A 22,603-nucleotide genomic window follows, 5' to 3' on the forward strand; every position below is an offset into this window, starting at 1 on the left:
TTGTTAATTAATTCATTATTAAAATTGTTATGTGTTATTTCGCATTTATATATCATTAGAGAAAAAAAAAACATTGTAAGAAACAATAATGGTAAGCCCTTCTGGCATGATAGGGACCAACACTGTTCAAATTAGTTTCTTTCGGCATTTCTTCTCAGCAGTGGTCGTTCCGAAATGCCAGTAGTTTGTAGCTTGTGAGAAATGACTATAAATATAAAAATTGACGATAAGAAGTGCCTGTCTAGGTCTATTTTTTAAATAAAGGTCTAATTTTTAAATAAATTATTTGAATTTGCATTATCAGAAAATACATAATTATATATGCTTAACTTTGGGCAGAAAATGGCTGAGATAACCAACAGAAAAGTTGTAATTTTTACTTTTCATTGAAACAATTGAGACAAGGGAGGAAGGAGCAACACAGAATTACAACAAAGATAAATAAAAAAGGGGATATATTTAAATAAATATATTATGCATTTGCTTAATAATTCTATCTAATTACAAATACTTCGACAAAACCATTATATAGTCTATCACATAATCTATTTTTGGTGTTAAATAACAAAATAGACATACATCTACAGGGCTACTTATAACTCTAGCACTCGCAGGACCAGAAAACTGGCATCATCATAAACAACATTTTTTAAAGAGTTTCAACTGTCACAATAAATACTTTATAAGCTTTTCTATGTTTGCGCATCCATACCCGCAGGCACATAGGATACACGCACATTGTAACGGGAAATTTAAAAGTTACACTTATGTTTTTTCTATACGTAAGTAAAAAAAAAAAAACATTGAACATTATAGTCCTGAAAGTGATACCGCTATTTAAAGGTGGTTCTCAGAGCGAATCGTCCGCCGCGGCCGCGCTGTCATTACGATCCGTGAATTTTCTTAAAGACGGAATCCAAAATCAATTATTTAAAAAAATGTACACTATTACAGTACAGATTAATTATTTTCAAGTCAGATAGTAAAACTAATACTTGTCTTTGTCAGAATTGGATAGATTGTAATGACAGCGCGGGCGCAGCGGTCGGGATATTCTGAGAAACACCTAGAACTGTAAATAATAGAACTATCAACAGCTTCCTACGAAGCAATACTATATTAACATTATCTATATTATTGCTAACTGATCAATATAATTTTTAAGTCAACATGAGTGCCTGCGGAAATAAATGATATTTTACTGGTAACCCTGTATGTAATTATACTTCAATAACATAGCATTGTGGAGGATTCTCAGAGCGTTTCGTCCGCCGCGGCCGCGCTGTCATTACAATGGTCCAATGGGCGATTGGTCCAAAGTTCCAAAAAATGTCCAATTCGCGGTTGGACTGCGGTTCCCTTAGGATTTAGAAGTGTATGCTATGACTGCACAAATGCTTTGTACATATATGTACTTGTTTACATATAAAAATAGTTTTAATATTGTTTAAACGATAGACTAATAAAAAAAACTTGTTTATTTTAACAATATCCAATTGATTCCATTTTGCATACTCAACTTCCTTCAGCGCTTAAAATAAACATTTTACTATAATTATTTTATATTTAAATGTAACTTGTTCCAGCTCGTCTAAATATTTATGTCCGATTAAAATGGTAAGCCCTTCTGGCATAATAGGGACCAACACTGTTTGAATGAGTTTCTTTCGGCATTTCTTCTCAGCAGTGGTCGTTCCGAAATGCTAGTAGTTTGTAGCTTTGGTAAACATCATTTAATTTAGATTATGACGTGAAAAAGTGCCTGTGAAGGCCTAATTTCTGAATAAATGATTTTTTTTAAACAATATATAAAACACTAGGGATTGCTAGCGGCTACGCCCGGTTATGTCCTATTTAACCTAGCGCAATGATTGAAATGCTTACTGGAATCTACATGGCAGTTTTTGCACTACTCCAAATAAAGTGATATTATGTTCTAAAGAATATTACTATCTTATGCCAGCGACTTTGTTTAATTTACCATGAGAACTTTCTGGAATGGATAGAACCTAACCAGTACATATCTTACTTCGTAATTATGACTAAACATATGCGAAATAAAAAAAAGTAGATCGAAACGTAAAAGAGATAAAAAAACTCGCGTTCGCATTTATAATATTTAAAGCCGCGGGGAGAAGCTAGTCATACATATTTTAGAAAATTCTTAAATCTTGTAGGGTCACCTATTCCTATTGTCCATAATAACTTGTCTATTTATAAAGTACACTTGGTCAAATGCGCGTCGTGAGACTTGTGTCTATGGTTTACCTGCGCAGTAGGCGATCTCACATCGGGACATCCGACAGTATCGGAAACGGAAACGCAGCACAACGCGTCCGCAACACTGTCAAAGTGAACTTACGCGTATATTACGCGTGCTGCAGATAACGCGTCGTGTTGCTAACGCATTAGGTGTGTGGCAGCCTTTATAGGCAATTTTGCTAAACATTGCGCAGGAAAACTATGGAAACGCGAGGTCATCTATCGTGGCGCGCATTGTACATAATATTTGCATTCGCAAAAGTAGCTCGTAGATGTAAAACTTATGTAAAATACTAGTGTAAATGAGGTTTTCAGGTCACATCACACTTATACCGCACACCCGGTATAATAACGTTAATTGAAAACGAGCTCTAAAGCGTCACCTGTAGACACACTTTAGATTGACAAGACGTGAGCGAGCAGTCTGCCAGTTATTGTCAATGAAAAGTATGCAGTCGATTCGCAGTGAGACGCAGCTAACCAATCACATTGGGGCGCGGTGCCGTCGCGTCAAAATGGCGCACTGTGATTGGTTAGCCGCGTCTTTATTGCGAATCGACTCGATAGTAGTGAGTGCTCACTTTGAAAGGACTTCATTTTACCGGAGGTATAAATGCGATATGACCTTTAGTAATTATAAAATATTGCAAGAACAATATACCTGAGGTATAACAATGATTACACACTATTTATCTTCAAGCTCCTTGAACCTGGCCTTTAGTTGTTTAGTGTAAGCGTCGAGCCTATATGCATTAACCTCGAAACGGGACACTTGAGCGTCGATATCGTCTATTTGAAGCAGCAAAGGTTTGATCACTTGGTCATCTGAAAGGAGAGATGACAAAAGGTTTAAAAAATATATAGGGTCACTGGTATCTAACGCATAACATTCCATAAGGTACATAAAGACCAACATCTATCTTTAGTTCTACGACTTTAGTCTAAACGTAATAAATACAAAAAAAATCCTTATAAAACGTTCAAGTCTATTTCACTATATAACGCTACTGTACTGTCTCGTGTTGCTTGTCTATTACATAGAGTTAAGATGTGTAGAATCGAATAAAAATTGCTTGTTTTGATATAGCAACTTTTATCTTTAGGAGGTTATGCGTCATCAATAACACTTTGCTTTGTTAAGTTTTTTTATAAAAATATTTAATAAATAATGACGTTTTGTTTGGAATTTTTATTTCGTATGTTTTATGTAATGTATTCTCTGGAGATTGGACAAAATAATGTAATTATTAAGTTCTAATTTTAATATTATCGTAAATCCCTGACAGGTTATACAGGGGCAAGTTATAATGTATTGGAATGTATTATGTAATAAATAAATGCGAAATATAATACTGAAAATGGCACTTGAAGAATGGTGTCATGTTATGATACAGACATATCAAACAACAAAGTATTTCATAACATATTTCATTCATCCATACAAATCTTTGATACTGAACTCTGCTGGAGCTGGTATTATTATGAATTTCCCGGACCTGATGACAATTTGACATTGAATACTTACACATTTCATTGTATTCCGTGAGAGTTTTGTTTAGATTGACAGCTAGGTTCCTGAGGTCAGCATATTTGATGATAGTCAGCCTGTTGATTTCCTCCAACAAGTTGTAATGATCCTGAAAACATCATCATTATATGTATAGTCATTACAATAAAATAAAACAAATTCGCTTCATGATGTATGTATGTCCATATGGATCTTTAATAGTACACTACAGATTTTGATGTGCGTTCTTTAATAGATAGAGTGATTTAAGATGTGTATGTAGGTATAACATTTTGCACCCGAGAGCAGGTCACCAGTTATTTTATAATATAACAGTAACTAAATATTTTATTAGTAAATTATTACCTGACTTGCAGCCATTTCCCCTTGCAAATAGTCATTTGTCTTTTTGAACAACTGCGTGGCAAGTCTGCTGATGACAGGATCATGCGGGTCCAAGACCTCGAAACTGGAACAGCTTGGTGAAACTGGCATATCTAGAAAGTAATAGACAAAATTATTAACGCATAAGAGATTTCTGAACACCATTATTACAGAAGATATTTTACACACAGTTACTGACACTGTCAGCTGAAAATGCACCTAACAATAAAGCAAAAGGATGATCCCAGTTGTCCAAGCTGGCCAAACCAAACCCCATGGCCCTGTGGCTCCTAAAATAATACCTAACTAATCGTACTAATATTATAAATGCGAAAGTTTATGGGGATGTGTGTATATTATCCTTTCACACAAAATCTACTGGACAGATTGTTACGAAATTTAGGCAGAATATAACCTGGAATAACATATAGGGTACTCTTTATCCCGAAATTCCCACGGGAGGGAAGCCCCGGGGCGCAGCTAGTAACAACAGTGCAAGGAATCACAAGAGATGTAACCAGCAGTGCGTTGATGTTTGAATTCTATGAAAGAGGAATTAGGAATAAACAATTATAGAAATTTGAATGTAAGTACCTTTATTACGTTCGTCTCTGGACCACTTATCAATTTCTTCCTCAGACATTCTTACTTTTAGGGTGCTTTTAGGTTAGTTATGATATATCTGCCCCGATTTCAATATTTAATAGGCCTTGATTCGATACTGTATTCTTTATTCACTTTTAAATCATGAAAGTTATAACCAATTTAATATTAGTTTGTGTAGATAGTAGTTAAGTACAACAATCAACAACAAAAATGAATGAAATTGATTGATATTTATAAAGTGACAGCTGGCTGGCTGACTGACTTTCTCTAGCTAAACCCACCCAGGCCAGCACAGGCACAGCTAGCGCACAAACCAAAATCTATGGAACACACAGACAGGTCGTAGACAGCACAGTCGGTACCTAGTTGACGTGACGTGATAGCAATGCGTGAATGACGTGTGTAGACCATACGAACGACCATACCATCCGACCATAGTCACTATAGTACATTAAAAAAAAATAGTGATGTAGTACATTCACCCAGTACGTAAACATTATGATTTGTAAATATTTTTGTGTGTTTCGTAATCTATGTCGTGCAAAATAGAGATCTATTAGGTATAGTAGATATTTATTTAATGGTATTAGACGTAGAGGATGATATTAGCGTTGTAACCGTACAGCCTTGCTAGTATCACCATCTATACTATAACTAATCGGGAATTTCAAATACCATGATCTTCAGATTTGGTTTCGATCTCATTTAATTATAAAGCATGTAACAGAACGAACAAAAGTTCTGTAACTAAAATAGTAGTATGTTAGTAATATAGGTGCATCACTAGTAGTCCCCGTGCCACTCGCAGAGCGATCGTCTGTGATCACGTCATTGGATCACGTTCTCAAAGTGTACGAAGTGAACGCACAACCACACTCACTCATTCACAGCGCTCGCTCAAGCTCAATTCAATCTCAATCACTCTGCGCTCAGATTGATGAAAAGTGGTATTTGTTTGCGTGCCTGCTTTGTGTTCTTCATTGTATTGCATGGACTCAATTTTAATGAAGTTATTTAATCGTTAGCGAGTAAAAAGTATTTTATTTAGTTATCGCCATAATGGACTTCTTACAAGTGAAAGTGTTTAAAAGATGGGTTACGGCGACGAGCCTATTGGTGTTATTTTTGAGTTACAGCGTTGAAGGTACGTTGCAACATTGCATCCCACGTTATAAAAACAAAGCCTTTTTTCGTAGGTACCTATTCTGTGAGTAATATATACCTCGGGTTTTTCCACCGCTGCGATGCCTAATACCTGCCACATAACTTATTCCTATGTTTAAAGTTCCAAATTTTGGCAAATTTGTAAATGCTGGGTATTCTAGGTCATTGTTCTCTTACCTAGATAGATACCTGACAAAAGTATTTGGCTATCTAATATTCTAACAACTGTTAGACCGCCTCATTATTTGCTCGTTATGTCTTGGGAATAAATTATTTTTTTATGTTTGTTATTTTAAATGAGAATTCGACTTCACATTTCCATTATTTTGTTATTTCTGAGTTTCATTTCCCTTCTACACCTACTTAGAACCATCCAGTTAAATGCATAATTAGACAAAATGTAGGGTGTCCACATGTATATATATTTTGTAGGTAATGATGATGAGCTTTGCACATTGGTAAAAGGCGGGTACATACCCTCTTTTTCATAGGAATATTAAAAAGCATACTATTATTCTTTCAATATCATATTGGTAAAGTGTGATAGTGACAAAACAGCTTAAAGTATGCTTTCACATTTTATGAATAAGGTTATTGTAAAAGATTTATCTAAAATAAATTATTATTATGTTTCTCCTTATTACCTAATTCACAGAACATAGTTGGTTCTTTTAGAGACTTGGCTATAGATCCAACACACTATTATTGTTATTAAAAACTCTAATATATACATAAACTACTATATGTCTCTTCAATCCCATATGTCATGTCACTATATTGTTACAAATCAAATTGATTTAGTAATTTATAATTCACTAAAATTATATTAGCAGCAGCTTGAAGTGTAGATTTATTTAATCCAACTGTGTAATTATAATGTGGGTAAGACTGTACTTCTTCTGCTGCACTAAAACAGCAGACCTCGGTGGGAGTTGAGAGAGTATTGTATTAACCCCTAAGCTCTAATTGATATTCGAGATATACTTACATTTCACAAGCGCTTCATGTATGATATATGACATTAATTTGAAAAATCTAACATCAAAATCAATAGTAACCTACCTCTACATCAATGTAACTTTAACTTTAACCTACTGAATCCATCATGATTCAGAACACGTGATATGAAAAGTATCTGCATACTTGTTAACTAATTTTTATTTTATAGTTATTGGCCATAGCATATTGTTGCAATTTAATGGGTGACATACCAACCTCTACTTAAAACGTTAACAAAAATGTTTTCGGCAGATAGTTTCTGAATAAAAGCAAGTGAAGATGAAGAATTATAAAATTTGAAAAGTTTCAACTCACTATACCTATGTTTGATTAAGTACAGACGGACAAAGCTAAATAAAAACCGTATAAAATAGTTGACTGTAAATGTTTGATTAAGTACACAGACAAAACTAAATAAAACCGTATAAAATAGTTGTATCTGTTATTCTTTGTATTTAGAATGTGTTGCTTATCTGTGCATGACACTGAATCTGGCATAACACAGTTCAGGGGAAAAGCAAATATTTACAAAATACAGTCTTGGTATTTCTCCTAGAACATAAAGAGATAATGCAAGAAAGATAAGGCACAATAGTTGTCAATATAAAAAAAAAATTATATGTCGTGTGTTTTCATCGTTCATCACTACATATTATACCTAAAACAAGTTGCTCTCGCGTCTGTACGTTTCTTATCTAATTCTTCTTTTGAATGACACAACAAATTTTTATGCTTTTACTGTTATTTTGACAATTTATTTGCAAAATTTTATAGACCTTGTGCGGAGCCAGGCCTGTTGATAGTACATTATGAAATGGCCAATGGAATATGCACATTTTGTCTTTTATTTTATATTGTTTTCCATACCTTAAAATAAAACTGAACAACTAACATGAAATATAAACCGAGATTTGGAGTCTAGAGGACTTTGTATGAATTAATTATTGGATATTCAATAAATAAAGTCACAATCTTAATTAACGAAAATATTCTAAAGACTTAGATGCAAGTAGTTCTCAATTTTCGTTTTCTTCAGTTATGTCCATTTAGTGTGCTAACAAGTCAATTCCTATGTGTCACCATTTTAAATTGTCCTTTCCTGCGTTTTAATTAAAAGCAATCAACACGCTTAGTATACGCTATACTGTGTAGGATTTTAATTCGTAAGGGGAGCGACGTTCATTTAATTAAGGCGCCGCATCACCCGCACTCTAGCGCCACCGTCACATTCTGATCAGTTTATATTATTTCTAACTAGATGTTGCCTGGGGCTTCGCTCCCGTGAGAATATGTACCTTTGTAATGGTGAAAGAATTTTCGAAATAGGTTCGGTAGTTTCGGAGATTACCCGCCTCAAGCATACAAACTCACAAACGCTTACCTCTTTGTAATAATAGTATAGATAGAAAATAATAGAAATGACGTTAACTTGCAAACCAAATTTTGTTTTCGAGAATATCTTTTTTTTTTAAACATACATTCATTTTTATTTTCTTTATTAGTACACTACTAGCTATCCCGCAGCTTCGTCCGCGGTATAACAACGGGCGCGTTTGTCATGCAAAGTTTTACGCCCATTTCTGGTCATTGGCGGTAATAAATAGAAAAAATAAATAGCCGGTGTGCCAACACAATTATTCGACTAATCGATGGCAAATTCTATGAAAACCAATTCAGCAGTTTAGCTGTGAAAGCGGGACGGACAGATTTAGCATGAAGCATTTCTCATACTCGTCACTAAAACGCCATACTTCATTCCAGCATGGGACTTAACGTACTCATTGGACTCAACCTCCTCGGGCTACATCGTGCCCCTGGAGCGCCAGAGGCGGGACATCGTGCCGATGGAGACCGCCACATCCGCTGCGCCCACGACGCCGCTGGTTTCGACTGTTGCTTCTATACCTCTGGCGCCAACCGATGACATCAACAGGACTGTCAAAAATGCTTCAGCTGGTATGTGTACATGGATGAATTATATTAGGGCTCCTCTAGCTGTGCGACGTACTGCCGCGTCGAGGCATTGTCCCAGAGGCTCCATGAGAATGTAATGAAAGTGGTAAATTAAATGTAATGTAAATTGGTGCCCGTTTTAGAAACTACATTCAGGAAAGAACATCCATCTCATCAGAAGCCAGCCAGTTAGAGAAATACCTCTTTTTTTGTGTTTACGTTTTGAATTTGTTACACATGTAAAAAATATGAATGTCCAAAAAGAGTCTTCCTGATAACCTGTTATTAGGCTAATACCTACAAAAACCGGTTAGTATTTTTAGTTACCCAGTCCGGGTTGAGGGGCGTCGTAAAAAATGGTAATAACCCAAAGTAGTCACAGAACAAATATCTTTGAGAAGCCCCTGTATATTTATATCTTTTGTACAAACAAGATGATAAGTGGTCAGGGTAGACCATGGATGGCTGAAAAACCAGGCGTGTCTAACGCGTCTAATTGGGATTCTGTCACATCAAATTACCTAAGTACTTGATTTTTTCTGTGGCTATTAATAGTACAGTCAACGGTACTTTAACCTACCCAAATTCATTGTAAACTCGCCGCTATTACCGCGCCATAGAGGGACAACTTATGTGCCGTTGACTGTACAACATTTTGTCAGTATTGTAATGAGTTGGCTATGTCTTTTTTGCTACTATATATTATCTATATTCTTACTCATTTTCTGTCTATCATATTACGTGTACGGTTGACACCGCGTATATTCGGCTGTAATTTTACAACCGCCCGCCTGGTTGACGTCAAACCTCGTTGGGTTTACATCGTGTAACAATCAATGTTTAACACAGTTTGGTCATTGCCGCTTTCCACGCGGAAGAGGCGAAGGACCTTGGCCCGTTCCATTCAGACAATGCGAGAAAACGCAACTAATCATTGAAAACCGTTGACAACCAATCAAAGCGCGCTTCCATGTTTGAAATAGTATCAGTTTCATTCAAATGAATGCTTTATACGCTTGAGTTAAAGTCTAATATCGATAACTATTATTTTTCATACAAATTGGAGGATGGATTTATCGTAGAATTTAATAATTGGGCACTTGATTCGTTCAAAATAAGTCTCTTATTTTCATTTCTCTTTTGGTCTTCCATGGTCAATCTGGTCTTATTTGAGTAATGATAGGTTCTATATATAAAAGCTGTCTAAAAATAAACGCTAAACTCGAGTCTGAAAGGTAAAAAAATGTCCGATTTTGCGTAGGTACAGGCACTTAACAAGTTCGCGCAGAATCAAATATTTTTGTTAGCGCGTAACAGTTAAATGGCCAAACAAGGTCCTTTTACTTTGTCTTTGTTGTAATCTAATCACGTAATGCATTGCAGCTGCTCGCGACTCCGCCCGTGGCAAAAAGTAACCTATTTCATTTTGCACCCTTGCCACCATTTATACACATAACTGGTCTGTGCCACATATAAATCTAACTAGCTCTTGTCCGCGGCTTCGCCCGCGTGCGAAAGCGGAACAGATGATTTTCTAACAAATTTTCAAAATTGGTCCAGCAGTTTAGCCGTGAAAGCGGAACAGACAGACTTTCGCATTTGTAATATTAGCTTCCGAGGAAGAAGAGATGGCGCTTATATATCCACAAATTTTCGCACCTGCATTATAAAGAGGTGCAACCACTAGTTCTCCCTCTGGTCCGAGGGCCAGTGCCACGAATAACGCTTGGGAAGTCCATAGCTCTTGCGCATGCCATCGCATGGCGAATCAATCATAAAAGTTAACGCATTCATTCAGAAATTAGACCTTCACGGGCACTTCTCACGTCAATTCAACTCGGAACGCCTTCGAGGCTGGCCTTCGTCATGTAGTCAAGTAATAAACCCTCAATTCCGTGATCAGATTTGAATATTAATTAAAAGGTTGCCCCTTGCATACAAAAGGAACCATCGCAAATAAATAAATTTAAACTCATATAAAATAGATTTTATATTTTAAAATGAAACGAGACATGTCGATTTACGTCGTTACATTTATGAGAAAAATAATATTATACATATATTTTGTCAAGAACTAGCTTTTGCCCACAACTTCGCATGTGAGTAAAAATCCGTTTCCCGTGGGAATTTCAGGAAATCCCTTCTTTGTGCACAACTAAACTCCCAAAGGAGCCTACATGACAGATTTCAGCTTCCTACGCGAAGCAGTTTAGGCTGTACGTTATCTGTCAGTCAGTCACTCAGTTTATATATATTGACTGGTCGAGAATAATTAAATATAGGTATAATATAAATGTTTTGTATGCACAATAATTAACTAAACGCTAAATAAAATCACTCAATACAAGCTACGTATACAACATATAGTCGATGCTTTCGGGCCTGTAACGCCGTAAAGAACACTCTTTGTATTTGTACAGTCAACAGCACATCAAGTCACGCTGCATGAACCTCTACGGCGCTGTAATAGCGGCCAGTATGCAATAAATTAGAGTAGATCGATGTGCTGTTGAATGTACAATGAAATCAACAAGAATCGTGCACCATTGCTGAGTCGTGACGTGCGTTGATGTACGTCGGCTTTCCATACATTTTCTGCGTTGTCCATTGACGGGTGTACTACGTAACGGGGGACGACGGCGGCGCGCGACTGTATGGCTCTAAAGCTTAAAAATTTCCTTTGGAAATTCTTGAAAAAGTAACCGATTTTTCAAGAATTTCCAAAACTGAAAACTTGCCGTCGCTTCACAATGATGTCACCGCTAAATGGGGCGCACTGTTTTTGTTATCAAGTCAAGAGTACACAGGTGGCGTCTTGTTTGCGCTTGCGTTTTCTCAGTGTGAATTGTGTTCAAATACCTTGGCTGTGACGTTCGTCTGATTGTGTACAAGGGTAATCATTTGTTGTACCAGTATATCATTGGTGGTGTGTGCGTGTACTTACCGCTAGATGTCGGTAGGTCAAAGATACAGAAAACTATGTAGACCATGCACATGTGTAAGTAAAAAATTGCCATACAACTTCCCGTGTAATCCGACTAATATCATACAAAATGGCTGGTTGAGACAGAATATCTCAACGCTCTGTCTCGTTTAGGTCTTAATTATCCTAACTTCCTAACTAATATTATAAATGAAAGAAAGTAAATTTGTTTGTTCGTTTGTTTGTTATATAGTTACCTTTTCCAGCTTTACCTGCTCAACCAATCTTCTTGAAATTTTGCATACACATAGTTTGAAATACGGAAAAGGACATGGGTACTTTTTGTCCTGAAATTCCCACGGAAGCGAAGCCCCGGGGCGCAGCTAGTTCCTAATACGCACATTTATTTATTTTATGAGCGAAATAGAAGATATGAGGAAGTCTATAGCTTTCTCTGTCTACACAGTAGATAGATCGGTAGGTCCTAAAATTCATATCAGATACCTTTAGGCGACTTGCATAAAATATGACACCAATGTTAGCAATAACATTAAAAATTACCTCTTCGTCAGCTGATCCTGGGTAGACCATCAGATATCATAATAAATAATGAAATGACAATAAAAATTAACGTGTTTACAAAATTTCAGCTCAATCGGTAGATATCTGCATAAAAATTTAGTTGCAAGATTCCACCCGAGCTCATATCTATACTATTATTATAAAGAGGTAAGCGTTTGTGAGTTTGAGGCAGGTAATCTCCGAAACTAATGAACCGATTTCATAAATTATTTCACCATTAGGAAGGTACAATACTATATAGGTTATATGTTATCTCAAAATTCCCACGGGAGCGAAGCCCCGGGCAACATCTAGTATACTATAGACGCAAGTTAAATAAAATCTTGTAAAATACGGTCACTCTCACTGGCCTTCAATTATCGGTAATTACACATGAGTATTTTAAATTATAATGTCTATTATTCACGTTAGTTTAAGGGTCATTGATCCAGCGGTTAAATTAAAATGGCTGACGATTACGCCATGTTTTATAGTTCATTCATACTAAAAATGTGAAAGTGTTTGTCCTTCTTTCACGTCAAAACGGAGCATTGGATTTAGGTGACTTTTCGTATGAACTTCAATTCTATTCCTGCGAAGGTGAAATCTCACGTAAAAGAAACAAATTACACAATCTACTATAATCCTCACATTAGAGGATGTATGTATGTATGTATGTTACTCTTTCACGCAAAATCTACTGGATCGATTATTAAGAAATTTGGTACACGGGTAGAATATAACCTGGAATAACACACAGGGTACTTTTTATCCCGAAATTCCCACAGATAGCGAAGCCCCGGGGCGCAACTAGTTTGTATATAATTTCCGGCTTAGAACCAAATGATTAGAATACATATTTATTCATGAATTTGAAAAAAATCACACATTTTTCGTGTTTGTTGCCTATGCATCTGTAGGCTGTGTGTCCTTTAGTCGCCTCGTACGACATCCACGGGAGGATATATGGAGTGGTCCCATTCAAGGACGGAACCACACGCAACAACACACGCACAACGTACACGCGCGCGTATAATTGAATAGGCAATCCTTAAACATTAATTAGTTATTATTAAACAGCTATAGTTAAACGAATGTCTTATGTATATTATATGTACGTATCACATATTTATAATCTCACGGCCCCCTACAGTTGTTGTCGTGCTAATTGATAGTTATATTATGAAGTATCTATTGTCTTGAGTCTATCTGCGTCACTATAGCGTCTATTCAGTTTGCAATTTGACTGCAATCTGTCACTACGACCATGATGGTTTAGGTTATACCAGTTAACACCAGTTAAAACTGGTATTGTACCAGATAGTACTGGACCATACGATACAGGAGTACTCTCCGGAACCAACATGATGGACAGGCAAACAGTTTGATGGACTGAGTCACCTGTATATTGCTATCTCTTTCATCAATAGCTCGACCTTTCCTTGCGCGGTGAAATTAACTATACATACGGTGACTATATACGTTACATATTAACAATCCTGTTAAGTATATAAGAAAGAAAGGTCCGTCTACCGATAAAAGAGATTCAATATACAGTTTTATACAGTGGTATTATTTTGTGTAGATGCTCAGTCCATGATTCGAAACAACTTTTCATATGGGAGCAACAAAGAAATCGGGAAAATACTATCAACGTATTACGAATTTGTTTTTCTATGGAACACCTGAGCATTATCCTCTTAATATTATAAATGCGAAAGTTTGTGAGGATGTATGTTTGTTATTCTATCACGCAAAATCTACTAATATAACCTAGAATAACATATAGGGTGCTTTTTGGCCCGAAATTCCCACGGGAGCGAAGCCCCGGGGCGCGGCTAATTATATCTATAGCTTTATTAATGCAACTTTCATAGAAAACGATGCGCGCGTGTGTATAATAGAAAAGGAAAATGCCATGCGCGAATTTCCTACCTAAAATGTAATATGTTATTGCCGCTGTAGTTACGAAGATCATACTTTGTTAATTGACAAATATACATAATTATTTTGGAAATTAACAGCTTGTATTCTGCTACTTGTTCAGTGCTGGTTAAGTTTGTTGCACCGCTTTGATATTCGCTAGGGCGTCATTAGTTTAGCTTTTAAGAAAATTGTATATTATTTAAAATTTTACTTGAAAAAGTGCCTGGAGAATATAGGTCTAATTTCTGAATATTTGATATACAATATTTAGATCTGGCAACGCTGGTTAAATACCTACCGAATAACAAAACGGCGCAACTAACTTTAACCAGCACTGAACAAGTAGCTGATTACAAGCCGTTAATGTCCAAAAGAAACCAAAAGTCCAAATCTTTGTCAAACTTTGGTCTTCCAACTAATGCGGCGATAACATTTTAGATAGGAACAACGCCAATTTCGTTTATCCTCAAAATTCATTTCGAATATTAACAGCGCCTCTGACGGACGTTATAGGAATATCAATTAATTTATGGCAATGCTAAACCCAAGGTACGTGTAATTTAGCTACTGCGCAGAAACCTTAGTAGGATGAGCTCGCGTGCATCATGCCTTATTAAACCGACTGCAAAAAATGCAATGTTCCATTACAACTTCGTGTACAGGGTTACTTGTTAAACAGTTGATTGTTAAACATAGAAAACCTCGCAGGACTAAATAGCTAATATAAACAACAGGTTATGTGTTTCTGGCTAATAATAATAATATAATAATCCCTATATTTAGATCAAACTACAATAAAAAGTATCTGGGCGACCTAGATCCGATCGGTTGCGGGGAGATGACACAATCACACGCATCATAAGAATGACCCGACGATTCTCATAACAATCTTATTGGAACGCAAATAGTATAAAGGTTAAATATATTTTAGATATTAACAGAAAACTCAAAAAGATAAAACAACAGAACTTAAAACGAGATTCGAAATAAGTAAAAAGCACAATATAATGAAAAGAATATGAACAATGAATTAAGGCACATGTAATATGTATATTGTATACTAGACTAACGGCTTTGCACATGTTAAAACATAATAAATTATACACCTACCACCTTTCTCACACTACTATCTATTGGTCAAATCCGCATGAAAATCCATGCATCGGTTTTTCAGTTAATCGCGAACAGACAGACGCGGCAGTTGACTTTGTTTTATGTAAGGATGTTGCCCGGGGCTTCGCTCCCGTGGGGATTTTAAGATAAAATATAGCCTATAGCAATCTTGGATAATGTACCTTACTAATGGTGAAAGAATTTTTAGAAATCGATTCGGAATTTTCCGAGATTACCCGCCTCTAACATACAAACTCACAAACGCTTACTCTTTATAAGAATAGTATAGATATACAGTTAGAAATAAAACAAATAAAAGGTACAGAATCCAAGCAACACAATTTTGTTGGCCTTTACTTTTTTTATAATATATTACCACTACCTAATTTTGAAGTAAAATCCAGACATCTTATGCGTTGCGCATTGCTCGATCAGAGACTCACACCTCAACAGCACAACAAGTCACACTGCATGAACCTCTACGGCGCTGTAATAGCGGCCAGTATGCAATGAATTAGCTGTCGATGATGCTGATCGATGTGCTGTTGAATGTACAATGAAATGGGGTAGGAAATCAGAAACGCTCAATAAGAGTCGTGCACTAATTACCTCTGTATATTTTCCTCAACCTGTTACGCAGCACCTAATAAGTACATGACGTACCTTAACAAATGGGGTACAAATCTACCAATGACACATAAGATGTATTAACACACTATTAAATTTATTCATTGGGTTGAGTCATGTCCATTGAAGGATGCCTGAAGATAATAAATAGTAGTACAATGTTTAATATTCGAACGGACGTGCATAATTCTATAAGCTAAACACTTTAGCCTCCAGCAACGTGCACGCATGATTTGTACTAGATATGGTTGAGCTCGGTGGCGCGGTGGTTAGCGCGCTTGGGATTGTGGTCATTAAATTACTCTTGCAATGGTAAATCGTAGGATGGATGACCAAAAATGTATTATGTCGAGATCCTCTGTGCTGTGGAATGTTAGGCACGTTGTCAGTCGTTGGATTTTTCTTGGCTGCAATGAAAAGAATTCTGAAAATCCCCACTAGAGTTCTGAATTTTTTCACCATGTTACACTACATATAAACAAAAGTTTGTCTTCTATAGTTTTAACGACACTATATTTAAGATCCGCTTTAGGATACCCAGATATAAACCAAATAATTCATTCTGGAGTTAACGTACCCCTGCATAGGTGCCACGGGATCTTAGAATTCGGACCCGTGGCGTGGCACCCCTTAGTCAATTATTGCAGTGCCTAATTAAAACTATGATAAGTAATTTCATACTTATCTAAATGTGACTGTTAGGTCACTTATTATTATTAAATAATAATAGTGTCTGGACAGGTTCAGATCTTCTTGGTGTGTCGATGACTTTTAAGTTTTCCTCAATCAGATGGTGACGGCTGGTTTGAGGTAAAACGCTATATTTAAAAATAAAGATAATAAGATAAGATATTGCAAAATAAAAAGGTAAACGCGACCGGTTTGGTGCCACATCGATGCTTTACCCGTCATACAAAAGGTGGTTTTCAATTTCTGCATTATAATATCGTAGGGAACAATACCCGACTACGCTGCTTCCGCTTTGTCCTGGACGAGAAGTGCTGGCTTGATGTCGACAATTATGTCACTAACCAGTCAAGAAGGTCCCCTGGCAGAGCCTCTTGACTGATGTCGGGCTGAGAAAATAGATTTTGGTACTTATTGTTCTCAGCTATACATTTATGTGATGATTCTGCAAACCCATGGCTCAATTAACGCAACCTTTTTTAATGCTCATACTTTTGAACGACGTGGTATTTGCATGCCGCGCTGCTAATGCATGAACATTGCGCAGTTTGTATTAGTGCTTCTATTGACCGCAATATGAAAAACCAGCAATGTTTGCCGAGTCCGTCAAAGTTCGGAGATCTCAAACGTGTGGCGCCGGCAATAGAATCGACGTGATAAAATGTCGTCAATCCAGAATCCGAACAGCATAATTATTAACACTGTAATACACTGCTAATCCGGTACACCTATCCCTGCACTAGTGGTTGGTCGTTGACGTTTTTCGAGCCAACGAAAGTCGTGCGAAGCCGCGGACACAAGCTGGTATGTAACAAACATTAGGTATGAGTCCAAACTTTAGAAATGAAATAGTGGGATTTCGACTGTAGATACCTACAGTCCATAATAAATACGTGATAAACATTATCTGCAGTCATAATAACCCGACCTTTTGACCGTGGACAGTAGCAGTAATCCAAACCCTGAATATGGTTCTCATTTCTCAAAAACAATTACACGAGCAGCATCTAGAATTACAACAAGCTGTTGCACGCGGCAGATTTTATTTTTATTATCCTTACATATTATGAGAAGTCCGCCTGTCTCATTTGTTTGTCTGAACGCGATAAACTAAAATCTACCGGACGGAATTTCACCAATAGATAGTGTGATTCCTCAGGCAGGTAGTATTCCAAGTGTATAATTTATTATGATTTGTACCCGAGTGAAGCGGTGGTGGTGCAATGGTTAAGACTGCGGATCGAAAAATTACAGGTTCGAATCCTACTCGTGCCACATGAATTTGTATACCAATCTGACTCATGTATAGTAGTTTTAATAGATCACGACTTGCTGTCGATGAAGGAAAAACATCGTGAGGAAACCTGCACACTTGTTGATTATTAACTTGTGTGTGAAATGGAGAAGGCAATGGGAAACCACTCTATTGATAATGCCAAGAAAGTTGTTACGTGGGTTTCATTTCATGTAATGACCACGACCCTCAGTCATGAGGAATACGACTTTGAAGACCCGAGCGAAGCCGGGACGGGACGCTAGTTACAGGATAATTCATTCGGAAGTTTCAGTACTTTTCCCTTTAGAATGTATTGTTCTTATATCCCTATAATCTTCGCGAGTCAATATGGTCTATATCAATGACTAGTAGACAATAGGCTGAAATCCTGTATAGTGCAGACCTGAAGGCTTACCACCATCTTTAACGCGATCCACTTTACGACCTAAACTGAACTGCATCGCAAATTCGTACCATCGACTTATTTTTTTGTATGAATGCGATTCATTTTAGGTTCTTAAATTGAACTGAGTTGCATTGGAATCATTCTGTTAAAGTTAATGGTAGGCCTACTGATAGAAAAAGTGACATAATTTAAACGGCCGTAGTATCGTGCAAACCCTTCGGAACCACTATGTTCGAATGTTAACTCCAACAATGTTGATTCCACGAATTTTGAATACCACGAATGTATACCACGTCTCGTGTAAAAATGTAGTTTCTCAGAGCCCAGCCCGAAGTCTATTTAGAGTTCTTGTAAATCACGACTTGGCTCCCTTGGCCTTGGCAGGCGGATCAGCTGGTTGTGAACAATTTTTCCAGGTTTGGGGACTACTTAGTGGGCAATTTGAGCTGCCGCATGAAACTTGCAACTTTTTATGTATATTGATTGTGGGATGTGGTCGTAAAGTATGCGTAATATCATCTGAACGTTAGTGAATATGATTCTCCATCTCACAGTTTCGCGTCGGACGCTTAACAGCTGTACACAGGAACATGTATGCTTGCTTCAATAATACCTAAATTATTATTAAAAACGACAGACCAATAATTATATATTTTTTTAAAACAGTATCGTAAATCGCTTACAATCCGCGTTTGTTCAAATTTTTACTGCGTTTTTGATAAGACTTGTAATAAAAAATACAATAACTCTGTGACTCTCAGATGCTTGGGTTAACGAGAATATTTCTCAGCTTATCTCATTGTTGTATTTTCCTACATTTTTTTTACTTTTAATCGTACGAAGAGGAAAATCTAGGGCTTAAACGTTTTTTATACATTACAGGTTAATGGATCTTGTATCTGATTGTAATAACGATCCTTTTGTAATTATTGATTAAAGATAGATTGACTCAACGGTCAAAGGCGTGTGGTTCCGCCCTAGAATGGGACCACTCACTATTCTCCCGGGAATGTCTTACAAGGCGAATAATGAACACGTTGCCTAAACTAAAATAACAAATATACAGCGTGCCTAAAGAAGGGGTGAATGCATTAGGCAATCGGCCGGTTGTAGTCACAGATTTTTCGCTGAGCCGGAGATTCGCCGAAAATGCGGTAATGAGATTTAATAAGGATATATTGACTCTCCACTTCCGTGTTCTCTCATCCCACAATTAAAAGAAAAGATTGGTGGTATTCGAAGTCACAAAGTCCAACAGATTGTGGCTTAAGCTTACATTCTAGACTATAGAATTTATTAAGCAGATAAAGCCAACTCTGACCTGATGAAACTTATCACAGTATGCCACCGCAGGGGTGACGGGGTTACAAGGCAACCTTTATCGGAGATTGATCATCATCAGAAATGTTTATGTGGAGAATAATTTGTTCTAAGAAAATCAGCAATTATATATATCATATTAGTATACTTATCAAAGTATTCAGAGCAAACAGCTCTGATCTGGGGGACAATTCCGCCAACGTTTCACAATCGTCTTTAATTAGTTTTACAAATAATTTGACTCGTTAATGCGTGTATGTTACGGCTAAACCCTTAGTGCAGCTACAACTTGGTTTAACCGGCTAAACCTAGATGCAGCCGGTCCCAGTTTGTTGGACAACCTAGGTAGACTGCTTATATTCTGCTAGACCTAAGCTAAGACCTTTATTATTTTATTTCCGAAGATACGCACGATATACCTCCTTTGGCTAGACCTAAGTATGAACCTAATCATATCGGCTAGATATATGTGCAGTCGGTCGCACTTCAAAGTTTAGCCGGTTTTTCTTTTCGGGTGTGTTATTGCTAACACTGTTGTCAAATTTTATTCAAGCCACCTAAAGTCATCTGACATGACTTACTGCTACGGCCTACGGACGACGTCGGGTAGCCAAATAGCCGAGAAATAGCCGCATACAAACGAACCATGCTGTTCAGCCGTACACATAAGTAGTTTGGGAAACGATTATGGTCGTCAACAGAATCAACCCTTTGTTGTAATGTCAACAGGGCAAAATGTTTGCGAAAATGTTTATTTAAAACCGACAATAATTGGAATGGCATGACGCCATTGTTTAGATATCGCAATTATGTACCCGTGCGATATGTGCCAACAAGTGATTCTCAGTAAGAGGCGTCGACGCTTTGTACTCGTATTGTCAAGTATTTTAGCCACAAGGGACTGTTATGATAAGACACTAACAGTAGTTTATCCGCTGGGCTCAACGGCTGCGGAAACAACCGGGATGAATGCGCTCAGATGAGATAGTGAGAGACACTAATAGTGGATTATACACCAAGGTTATAAAGCGAGGCATTTTAGAGGAGCCGTAATTTTCTTAATATATATAATAATTATCTACTGGATAGTTACGTCGAGGGTGAGATGGGTATTCCTCGAAGCGCACTTGTTTTGAGCGCACCCGTCGAAGCGCACCTAAATTGTTTTTCGAACCGCGCCAAAAAAGTGCGTTCCGAGGAATACCAAAATTATTAAAATTTCATTCTTAGAAACGCACCGTTTACTTTTAAATATAGGGAAGAGCATGAAGTTAATATAATAATGATATCGATAATCATTTAAATTCGTTTATTTACCAGAATACCAGATTGACAGAAATATAGATATATTTATATATTAATAATTCAACGATGTTTTAAATCCTAGGCAACGCCTATCGCGTTTGTATAGGACTAAAATATCCTATACCACAAAGTTTTACCACAATATGATTATTAATCATAAGTACTAAGTTACTTACATCTGTGGTTGTGCTTTGTTTCTATTATTTACTCTATAAAAGAGTACGTAACTTATTTTTCATTTGTCATACTCGGAAAGTATGATATGTTTGACCTGAATACCTAAATAGCTTACTAATACACCACATTATTGCAATAGAACCATTCCCTCACTAGGGTGGGGAAAAAAATCGATATATTGTATTACTTCATAGCTCTTCCTTATTTTTAAACGTGGGCGCGCTTCGAAGCGCTAAATATCAATATTTTTAGTATTCCTCGAAGCGCACTTTTTTGTGCGCGGTTCGGAGAATAATTTTGGTGCGCTCCGACGGGTGCGCTCAAAACAAGTGCGCTGCGATGAATACCTCGATCGAAATGTCGCTTTACTGTGCAGGTAAATTGTGTACTCTTCTTTTCACTTCTATTGCGAAGATATTAACAATCATGTTATTAATAAGCATTCTATTCGTGGATGTGCCTTTGTCTTGCGCTACTTAGACGAGTATATTATTTTATGTGAGATTTTATATTACCCTCATGACAAGAAATTCATAAACGAAGATTTTTCTCTAGACCTTAAAATCTATTGGCGGCTTACATCGAAACATAATGTCAAAAATTACGAGCATGAGAAGTGAGGAACATTTTTTTTATTACTCGCTCTCTGACTTGTATCTGCAGACAATTTATGGGTAGCGGAAAGACCATGCATACCTTGGTTAGGTGATGTTTCAATTGAACTCAAAGCCGAGGTGGGTTGTTTGGTGTTTTGGAAAAAAATACATGAAACGATCATCAATGTCCAATTTCCTTCACATAATTTCTAACCTCATAGTGATTTAGATCGTTTTTTGCGAATATAACTTTGCCTAAAGTCTTCGAAGCTAAGGTGATGTCTTTCGATCAAACATACCAACTAACGGTTGTGTCAAATGGAACTCGATTAGATAAAATCTCAATCCCAACGCGAATAAAATAAGGACAAATATCAGAATTTTTGTTATATCATAACTAGTTTTCTATATCTGTGGTTGTATGCATTTTTTCGAAAGTAGTTTTGTCTACTTAGAACTGAGTTCACTGATGTGATGTGTGCACAGTTAATTCTAGTTTTAACAATGACATTTAGTGAAAAGTAGTTTAAACTGCAGAAACGAGTTTTAACTTTAGATACTAACTTTTTTTTAGACTACTGAATAAACTAACAGGCATGCGAGCCACATGATGGGGTGTGGTAACCGCAACCACTTCCGCCAGAGTGAGCCCCGTGATATAGTCTTGTTGTCTTGAGCTGTTCACGATTGTGTAGTTCAGATAGATTCTTATAACATTTTATCCGATTACTGTGTAATTAAAACGTGTACGCCCGTGCGAAATTATTTAACCAAAACTGAAAGAATGAAACTATAGATGTTGCTATGCGAT

At 36.8% G+C, this 22,603-nt stretch overlaps 2 protein-coding genes across 2 annotated transcripts in view; one reads left to right on the top strand and one right to left on the bottom strand.

Annotated features, from left to right (window-relative positions):
* Window positions 1-454: 454 nt before the first annotated feature.
* On the bottom strand, window positions 455-5,090 carry Blos2 (Biogenesis of lysosome-related organelles complex 1, subunit 2). The gene is made up of 4 exons (XM_053768406.2): window positions 4,748-5,090; window positions 4,136-4,266; window positions 3,788-3,899; window positions 455-3,087 (listed from the first exon to the last, which is right to left on the bottom strand). Exons 1-4 carry the CDS (start codon window positions 4,794-4,796, stop codon window positions 2,948-2,950), a joined length of 432 nt encoding a protein of 143 aa, XP_053624381.1. The 5' UTR covers window positions 4,797-5,090; the 3' UTR covers window positions 455-2,947.
* Window positions 5,091-5,639: 549 nt separating this feature from the next.
* The window catches only part of l(1)G0289 (lethal (1) G0289), a 30,827-nt gene continuing 13,863 nt past the window's right edge, over window positions 5,640-22,603 (top strand). Inside the window, exons 1-2 of the mRNA XM_053767716.2 lie at window positions 5,640-5,903; window positions 8,684-8,878. Coding sequence (XP_053623691.1) covers window positions 5,819-5,903; window positions 8,684-8,878 — 280 coding nt within the window. The 5' untranslated portion in view covers window positions 5,640-5,818. The remainder of the gene's footprint in view (window positions 5,904-8,683; window positions 8,879-22,603) is intronic.

Source organism: Plodia interpunctella, chromosome Z (assembly GCF_027563975.2).
Source record: "Plodia interpunctella isolate USDA-ARS_2022_Savannah chromosome Z, ilPloInte3.2, whole genome shotgun sequence".
NCBI classification, from domain to species: Eukaryota; Metazoa; Arthropoda; class Insecta; order Lepidoptera; family Pyralidae; genus Plodia; species Plodia interpunctella.